Below are 9,553 nucleotides of genomic sequence, written 5' to 3'. Positions count from 1 at the left end.
ACCATTAGCCGCCACTCCCCTCCCAGAGCTGGGGAGAGAACCCAGGAGTCCTGGCTCCCAGCCGCCCCCCCCCCCCGCTCTAACCACTAGCCCCCTTCCTTACAAGGGAGACCCAGAGGCTGGGGGGGAAGCAGCTGAGGGGGCACAATGGGGGGAGGGCTGAGGGGCTAAACCCCGGGGGGGGGGAAGGGACACACAGGCTGCTCCATGGGGGGGCTGATCCTTGGGGTACCACCCTCCCCCAGGGCATCAATGGGGGGCACTTCTTGGTCACTGCTGCTCACCCAGCAGACCCTGACCCCCATCCTATGCCCAACCCCCACCTCTTGTCTGCCTGGCACCCCCACTCCCCACCCCATCGCCAACCCCCCGTCGCCCCCAGGCCCATCGCCAACCCCCGTCACCCCCAGACCCCTCGCCAACCCCCAGCTGTGCCCCCCACAGGCCCATCGCCAACCCCCGTCACCCCCAGACCCCTCGCCAACCCCCAGCTGTGCCCCCACAGGCCCATCGCCAACCCCCGTCACCCCCAGACCCATCGCCAACCCCCAGCTGTGCCTCCCCCGGCCCATCGCCAACCCCCAGCTGTGCCCCCCACAGGCCCATCGCCAACCCCCAGCTGTGTCCCTCCCCCCAGGAAGCCCGCGGGGTCTGGCAGGGGTAGGCCGGGGCTGACTCAGCACCAACCACCCCCCTGCGGCCAGGACCCCCCCCCACCAACAGCGCCGGGTGGAGCAACAGCTCCGCTTCCGCAGGGCGGCCCTGGCGGGAATTGGGGGGGGGGGGCTGCAGCCCTCTAGGGTCCCCCCCACGCCAGCTCTGCCGGTGCCCCTCACTCCCGTCCCGCAGCCCCCCACGGATGTGCCAGCCCTGGGTTCCCCCCCGCCAGTGCCCCTTATTCCCGACCCGCAGCCCCCCACGGCTGTGCCAGCCTTGGGTTCCCCCCCCGCCGGTGCCCCTCACTCCCGACCCGCTGCCCCCCACGGCTGTGCCAGCCCTGGGTTCCCCCCCCGCCAGTGCCCCTCACTCCCGACCCGCTGCCCCCCACAACTGTGCCAGCCCTGGGTTCCCCCCCCCGCCGGTGCCCCTCACTCCCGACCCGCAGCCCCCCACGACTGTGCCAGCCCTTGGTTCCCCCCCCCCGCCGGTGCCCCTCACTCCCGTCCCGCAGCCCCCCACGGCTGTGCCAGCCCTGGGTTCCCACCCCCCGCCGGTGCCCCTCACTCCCGACCCGCAGCCCCCCACGGCTGTGCCAGCCCTGGGTTCCCCCCCGGCCAGTGCCCCTCACTCCCGACCCGCAGCCCCCCACGGCTGTGCCAGCCCTGGGTTCCCCCCCCCGCCGGTGCCCCTCACTCCCGACCCGCTGCCCCCCACGGCTGTGCCAGCCCTGGGTTCCCCCCCCCACGCCGGTGCCCCTCACTCCCGACCCGCTGCCCCCCACGGCTGTGCCAGCCCTGGGTTCCCCCCCCCACGCCGGTGCCCCTCACTCCCGACCCGCAGCCCCCCACGGCTGTGCCAGCCCTGGGTTCCCCCCCCCCACAGCGGTGCCCCTCACTCCCGACCCGGTCTCCTTCCCCCCAGACGGACGGGGCAGAACCTGGGGGCTGAGCTGTTCTCAGTGGGTTTGGGGCTTCAGGGAAACCACCAGGACCCCCAATAGCTGTGTGCGCCCCCCCTGCACAGCGAGCTCCTGCGGGGGGGGCTGGAACCCTGGGGAACCCCCCCCCATCTTCTCCGGGCAGCGCTGGTCTCCATGCGGGAATCTTCATGGGCATCGCCCCTCCCCCCTCCGCTTTGCTTGGACGAGGGGGATCTTGGCTGGGGGGGGCTCTCCCCATTGCTGAGTCACCCCCCTCCCCTGACTTCCCAGACCCCCCCGCCCCACCCGCAGGCGCTGGGTTCACATTCCTGGGGGGGTCCCCCAATGATGCCACCATGGAGCCCCCCCCCCGCCAGGCCACGTGTGTGTCCAGGTGTTAGGACCGCCCCCCAAATCTCCCCGCTTGTGCACCCTCCCCCCAAAGGCCTTCCAGGACCCCCCCACCTCTGCCCCATGGCTCCCCTCCCCTCCGTGTCCCCTCGCCTTGAGTTCAGTCCCTCCAGCGCCCCCCCCACGCCCCCCAAAAGAACAAGGCCCAGGCTCGGCTCTGCGCACTTTGTGTTTCTTTCGTGGGCCGCGTGGCTACAGCCCAGACAGGGTTAAATTAAAAACCACCCGGCTCCCCTCCCCCATTGCAGGGCAGGACCCCCGCCCCCCAGACACGGGGCCGGGGGGGTCTCCCACCCCAGCGTTGCTCACTCCTGCGCCCCCTGGCGGAACGGGGAGCAGTTCTCTGGGCCCAGGGCACTGGGGGGGTCTTAGCCCCCCCCGGGTTAAAACACAGACAAGGCCATTTCAGGATGCGGGGGCTCTTTGCCAATGGGGGGGGCATACGGTGGGGGGGCTCTGGCGCGTGCTGGGGCGCTGCCCCCCATTCTCTCACCCCCCGCCCCACATTTCCCACCTAGCGCCGACACGTCTCCTCGGGGGCCAGAAGCAGCTGAGACTGGATCAACCTCATCACAGCGGTGACCCGCCAAGGTCCCAGCCCCACTTGACACCTGGGGGGGGGGGCGGGCGGAATCCGGAGCGCGCCCCCCCCTTGCAATGTCATTCCCCGGGGGGGCGGGGCCCGCCCCCCTCCCAGTCCAGAGTCACCCCCCCAAATCCAGTGCGGGGGGGGGAAGGAAGGGGGGGCCGCCAATCATCACCGGGCGTCCCCCGCGGCCGCGGCCCCCAGCAGCGTCCGGCGCTCCCGCTTGATGGGGCGGGGGGCGGCCCCCCGCGGCGCCTCGCCCCCCGGGCTGCCCGGCGGCGGGGCCTCGGGCTCGGGGGGCTCGGGGGGCCCGGCGGCGGCCTGGTCGCGCAGCAGCTGCCCGAGGAAGCGGATGTATTTCATGGCCAGACGCAGGATCTCGTTCTTGCTCAGCTTCTTGTCCGGCGGGTGCGTGGGCAGGAGCCGCCGCAGCTCGGCGAAGGCCCCGTTCACGTTCTGCTGCCGCCAGCGCTCCCGGCTGTTGGTGAAGACGCGGCGGGCCACTTTCTGCGGCTGCTGCCCTGCGGGGAGCACGGGCAGAGCTGGCAACCGCCCGCCGGAGCAGCCCGCTCGGGGGCGGGGCGATGGTCCAGGGACCCCCGGCCCAGGGCAGAGATGCAGCCAGCTCTGGGGGGGGGCCGGGGCTGTTTATCCGGGGACCCCCTGCCCAGGGCAGAGATGCAGCCAGCTCTGGGGGGGGGCCGGGGCTGTTTATCCGGGGACCCCCTGCCCAGGGCAGAGATGCAGCCAGCTCTGGGGGGGGGCCGGGGCTGTTTATCCGGGGGACCCCCTGCCCAGGGCAGAGATGCAGCCAGCTCTGGGGGGGGGCCGGGGCTGTTTATCCAGGGACCCCTGGCCCAGGGCAGAGATGCAGCCAGCTCTAGGGTGGGGCCGTTTATCCGGGGACCCCCGGCCCAGGGCAGAGATGCAGTCAGTTCTGGGGTGGGGCAGGGGGCTGTTTATCCAGGGACCCCTGGCCGGGTGCAGAGATGCAGCCAGCTCTGGGGTGGGGCCGGGGCTGTTTATCTGGGGACCCCTGGCCCAGGGCAGAGATGCAGCCAGCTCTAGGGTGGGGCCGTTTATCCGGGGACCCCCTGCCCAGGGCAGAGATGCAGTCAGTTCTGGGGTGGGGCAGGGGGCTGTTTATCCAGGGACCCCCGGCCGGGTGCGGAGATGCAGCCAGCTCTGGGGTGGGGCTGGGGCTGTTTATCCGGGGACCCCCTGCCCAGGGCAGAGATGCAGCCAGCTCTAGGGTGGGGCCGGGGCTGTTTATCCGGGGACCCCTGGCCCAGGGCAGAGATGCAGTCAGTTCTGGGGTGGGGCCAGGGCTGTTTATCCAGGGACCCCTGGCCCAGGGCAGAGATGCAGCCATCTCTGGGGTGGGGCACGGGGCTCTTTATATGGGGAGCCTTGGCCCGGCGCTGCGATGCAGCCAGCTCTGGGGTGGGGCAGGGAGCTGTGTATCAGCCACACCTAACACCACACTAGTTTAAATCATGATGTCTGGGGACACTGGACCCCTGTTTCCATGGTGCGTCTGAGCTGGTCTTTTCAAGTGTGACATCGGCATCTCATCAGCAGGGTCTTGCCCAGCACGGGGGCTGGGAGTCGGACGCCTGGGCTCTCTCCCCTGCTCTGGGCGGGCAGTGGGGTCTAGTGGTTAGAGCGGGAGACGGCGGGGCGGGGAGCCCGGACGCCTGGGTTCCACCCCGCTGGGAGGGGGAGGCACTCACCATCCATGAGCTCCTGCTCGAAGTGGCTGGGCCGGCGCTTGAGGCGGCTGGCGGGGAGGAGGCTGAGAGAGCCGGGGGTGCCAATGTAGATGCTGGGGAGAGGGGCAGAGACATGGGGTGAGGGGCCTGGCCAGCAGGGGGCACAGGGCACCCTACTGGGGGGGGCAGGGTAGGGGAGGTGTCACCATGTAGCCCCTCCCCCTGTAAACCAGCCCCGCCCTGACACCCCCACCATGCACATTAAAGCCATGCATGGGGGGAGGGGGGTCACAGACCCCCTAAAACTGTCCCATCCCCCACCCCCAGCACTGGATCTGAGCCTGGATCCGTCCTTGGGGTGCTGTGGGGGAGGGGTGACACCCCCAGGGACCCTCTATGGGGGTGGGGTATTATCAGCCCTGTGACTTTCTCACCCCCCAAAAAACAACCAGCCCCCCCAGCTTCCGCCCCCCAACACCCCCCCCAGCACTGACCTGTTGAGGAAGGGGTGTGGGTGATACTGCGGGGGCAGGAGTGGGCTCTGCAGGCCGGCGAGCGTCATGGAGGCTGGGGGGGGCGCAGGGGTCAGGGATGAGAGCTGCACCAGGGAGGGGATGGGGTGCAGGGCCGTCAGCTCGGTGGTGGGCACGTCAGGCGGCGTTGGGCGCTTGCTGTGACCCAAGCTGATGACAGGAACGTCGGGGGGCAGCGGGGCAGGGGCTGTGGGGGGTGGGCTCCCCTTGGGGTCCGGGGACGAGGCAGGGGTTGGAGAAGCAGGGGGGTGGCTAGCGGGTGAGTGGCTGGCAGGGGGTGAGGGTGGGGGCAGGGGGCTGCAGGGGGGCAGGGGAGTCCTCAGCTTCTCCATCATCTTCCAGGCGGGGCGCGGCACCTCCGGCTGCGGCCAGAACTCATCTGCTGGGACAATACAGGTGAGGTGAGACCGAGGCAGGGGCCCGGGTTCCTGGCCCCTCTCTGAGCCCCCCCAGCCTGGTATCCCCCCCGTCCCTGATGGCCCGGAGCAGACCCATGGGCTGTCCAGGCCGGTATCTCTCCTCCCCATCCATGCTGCTCCTGATCACACCAAAAAGCCTGTTTTTGAAGATGGGGAAACTGAAGCACAGTGCCGGGAAGTGACACCGGCCAGCAACAGAGCCAGGAACGGAACCCAGGAGTCCTGGGTCCCAGCCCCTTGTGCTGCTCAGTGTGCTGTGTACATGTGAATGCAACGAAACCCTACTAGAGGAGCCGTCATTTCAGAAGCTGATTAGGATTCCTAAATTCATCCAAACGGTCCCTGGACACCAGGCCCCAAGACTCCTGCAGCGATGGGGCCATGGGCTGCTCCGTTCACCAGCTGGATGTAAAGTCTGTAGCCTCTTCTATCCACAAATCTGCAACCGAGCCGTTTAAACTGGATTAGATACACTGGTGCTAAACGCAGTGTGAACGGCCCCGCTTCCTTATAAAAGCTGATTTATGTTGGTTTGGTTCAAACCGATTCCCAAGTGATAAATCAACCGGATCCAGCCAGCTCTGAATAGGAAACCCAAGGCCCAGAACTGAGCCCACGATCAGTGTTGTGCAAAAAGAACGAGGAGTCCTCGTGGCACCTTAAAGACTAGAAAATGTATTTTGGCAGAAGCTTTCGTGGGCTAAAACCCACTTCATCAGATGCATGGAGTGGGAAATACAGTTGGAAGATTTATATACACACAGAGAGCCTGAAGAAAGGGGTGTTGCCATACCCACTGTAATGAGAGTGATCAGTTTAGCTATTTTGGGTTCTCTGGCAAAAAATAAAAATCGTTTGTTTTGTTTCGGAATGTCGGCGAATCCGGAGTCAAACTGGTTTCTGGCTGAACAAAGAGATTCGCTCCAATTTTCAGCTTCTTCTCCCCCTTTTTTTTAAAAAAAAAAAAAAAAAAACCCTACAACACAATCCAGGGGCATTTCCTCTGGAAAATCCCAAACTGAAACCATCCCAAGTTGTCCAATGTTGGGGTTTTCCCCAGCCTGCAACTGACACAAAGCCCCAAAACATTTCACTGAACCGCCAGCTGCGTTTGCTCACAAAAAAACCCTGGGGGTGTGTGAAAAATGTCTCCTGGCTCCTCTTTGCACCCAGATAAGAAACCCCGTTTACATTCAACCCTTTAGTTAAGTGGCACGGGGGGGCGGCTCGTCTCGCTGTTGCTCCAATGACAGATTTGACCCCCCCACCCACACACCCCGCTGGGATCCTGGGACCAACCCGGCTCTTGTCCCCTGGCGCGGGCTGGATGTACCATGTGCCGGCGCGCCCCCGAAATCGCTTTGGCTTTCTCGTGTAGACAAGGCTCCAGCCCTCCCGGTTCACGGAATTGGGTTTTGTGCCCGGGCCTCGACTTCAGCCTGAAATTGGCACCCCCGCAGGCAGCACTATTGGGGGGGTGTAGTTCATACCTGCGGTTATTCGGGGGGGGCGTTGCGGGATCAACCCTCAGACACCCAGTGACCTGGCCGCAGTCAGTTCCGGGCTCCCAGGGGAGCGGCGTGTCCCGGCTCCCCGGTGGGGTTTCCATGGGCCGAAGGGTGAGCAGAGCCCGGCTGATTTCTCCCGCTTCTGCCTGTCACGGAGCAGCCAGCGGCTGGACGCAGCCTGCTCGGAGACCGACAGCGAGTCTGGCTTCTCCGTAGGCAACGTCACTGCCAGGCAAATGCCTTTGGTGGATGGGAGCGATTGGGGCCCCTGTTGTGCCCGGCGCTGCACAGACCCGGACTGAGACCCGCCCCCCCACATTGTGCCAGGTGCTGCCCAGACTGCAGCCCCTGCAGTCTAAACAGACACAGGAAGGGCTATTTTCCCCCTATTGTACAGATGGGTAAACTGAGGCACAGAGGCGTGACTTGCTCAGGGTCACACACAGGACGTCCCAGGCCAGGGCCATAGGCATCAGGCTGCCCCTCCTCTCCACTGGAGTGAGGGGAGCCCAGGGCGAAGTGGTGCAGGAGCCGGATGTTACCAGGGGGCGTTGCGGCTCCTTCTCCCACTGGTGGCCCCCTGGGGGTCCTCAGAGTGCGTGTGGACGGGGGGTGCCCCAGGCAGTGGCAGGGAGAGACCCCCCCAGCTGCCCCCTTGGCTCCAGGGGTCACCCAGCCTCCCGGCTGGCAGGTCAGAGCCGTGCGGGGTGGGGGGGATCCCCGCAGCGGGGGGTGGGGGGATGGGGAGATGGTGCGACGCTGACCCGGCTGCAGCAAAGGGCTCAGCCGCAGAGCGAGACATGGAGGGAGCCTGGGCATCGTGCGGGGGGGTGTCCGAGGCCCTGGGTGTGTGTCCCAGGCTGTGTGTGTGTGTGTGTGTCCCAGGCCCTCTATGTGTGTCCCAGGCCCTCTGTGTGTGTCCCAGGCTCTGTGTGTGTGTGTCCCAGGCCCTCTGTGTGTGTCCCAGGCTGTGTGTGTGTGTCCCAGGCTGTGTGTGTGTCCCCAAGGTGGGGGTGACCAGATGTCCCAATTTTATAGGGTTTAGGGTTAGGGGCTTTTTCTCTTATAGGTGCCTATTACCCCGCACCCCCGTCCCGATTTTTCACCCTTGCTGCCTGGTCACCCTAGCCCGAGGCTGGGTGAGTGTGGGTGGGTGTGTCTGTGTGGGTGGGTGTGTCCCAAGCTCTGTGTGTGTGTCTGTGTGGGTGGGTGTGTCCCAGGCTCTGTGTGTGTGTGTGTCCCAGGCTGGGTGAGTGTGGACAGGGGTGGGCATTTTTCTATTTTCTCTTAACTAACTTTACGGAGACTTTCCTTCAGGGGGCAGGGAGGGGGCCGTCCAGTGCCCTCTTCCCCCTCCATTGACAGGACCCAGACACACCCACCCAGTGCACCCAGACACAGCCATGGCTCACGTGCCATCACGCACCCAGGTGCACACACTGCAGTGACACAAACACGCGCGTGTACCTGATGGTGTCTGGAGCAAAGAGCCGGTGACCACCCAGCCCCGGGTCACAGCAGCGCAAGGCCCCGCACACGCGGCTCCACGGGGCACGGCCAACCCCGCCCGGGCCTATGGCAGGCCGCTGCAGCCGGGCTTTGCGCGGCTCGGGCCCACTTCATGCGCCCACAACATCACACCTCCCGGGCTGTGTCGTGGGCTGGTGCTCCCCAGCTGCCGGCGTCCCCCTGAGCGGCTTCCACGTTTGTCTATGTGCGGTTTGTCCTGGCCACCGTGAGACCAGCTGCCTCGCTTTAGCCGGCCACAAATATGGCCTTGAGTCGGCCACACGAATGAGATGCCCAACCCAGCTGAGCTGTCACACCGGCCATCCGACAACCACGCAGGGGTTTGATTGTGGGAACCTGGTCCCACCATTTGGCCCTGCAAACGGGCCGCACCCAGCACGGATGGAACACACACGGTACATGTACATGGGAAGCTGCAGAGCCTGAAATCAGCCTCTGGACCAGAGGCCCAGGGGCTAGTTAACGGGATGCCGACTTTTTTAAAAGGCTCCAGCAGCGAGCCTGGCAACTACCGGCTGGTAAACCTAACGTCGGTACCAGGCAAATTGGCTGAAACTCTAGTAAAGAACGGAATGATCAGAAACAGACGAGCACAGTTTGTTGGGAAGAGTCAATGTGCCTTTAATAAAGGGAAATCCTGCCTCTCCAATCTACTACAATTCTCTGAGGGGCTCAACAAGCCTGTGCACAAGGGGGATCCAGGGGATATCGTGTGCTTGGACTTTCAGAAAGCCTTTGACAAGGTCCCTCGCCAAAGGCTCTTAAGCAGAGTGAGCTGTCAGGGGCTAAGAGGGACGGTCCTCTTGTGGCTCAGTAAGTAGTTAAAAGACAGGAAACAAAGGGTAGGAGTAAATGGTCAGTTTTCAGACTGGAAAGAGGTAAAGAGCGGCGACCCCTGAGGATCTGAACTGGGACCAGTGACGTTCTACAGATTCATAAATGAGCCGGGAAAAGGGGTAACCAGTGAGGTGGCCAAGTTTGCAGATGACACAAAACTACTCAAGATAGTTAAGTCCCAGGCAGCCAGTGAAGAGTTACAAAAGGATCTCACAGACCTGGGTGAGTGGCCAGCCGCATGGCAGACGAAATCCAGTGTCGAGAAGTGAAAAGCGACACATTGCACAAGAAAATCCCAACAACCGTACAAACGGATGGGGTCTAAATTAGCACAAGAAGGAGATTTTGGACTCACCGTGGATCGTTCGCAGAAAACACCTGCTCAACGTGCAGGGCAGGCCAAAAATAAATAAATAAAAAAGGTGATCAGTGTTCGGA

The 9,553-nt window shown here is 64.6% G+C and overlaps 1 protein-coding gene across 1 annotated transcript; it reads right to left on the bottom strand.

Annotated features, from left to right (window-relative positions):
* Window positions 1-2,156: 2,156 nt before the first annotated feature.
* Window positions 2,157-5,054, bottom strand: LYL1 (LYL1 basic helix-loop-helix family member; the record flags this gene model as incomplete). The annotated part of the gene is made up of 3 exons (XM_084610191.1): window positions 2,157-3,097; window positions 4,310-4,401; window positions 4,783-5,054. Coding segments are annotated over 3 exons (714 nt in total), but the record flags the coding sequence as incomplete, so codon positions are not given.
* Window positions 5,055-9,553: the final 4,499 nt, after the last annotated feature.

Source organism: Lepidochelys olivacea (assembly GCF_965140295.1).
Source record: "Lepidochelys olivacea isolate rLepOli2 genome assembly, chromosome: 20".
Classification (NCBI taxonomy): domain Eukaryota; kingdom Metazoa; phylum Chordata; order Testudines; family Cheloniidae; genus Lepidochelys; species Lepidochelys olivacea.
Note: the sequence above shows the minus strand (reverse complement) of the source record. Positions and strands in the feature narration are given on the sequence as shown.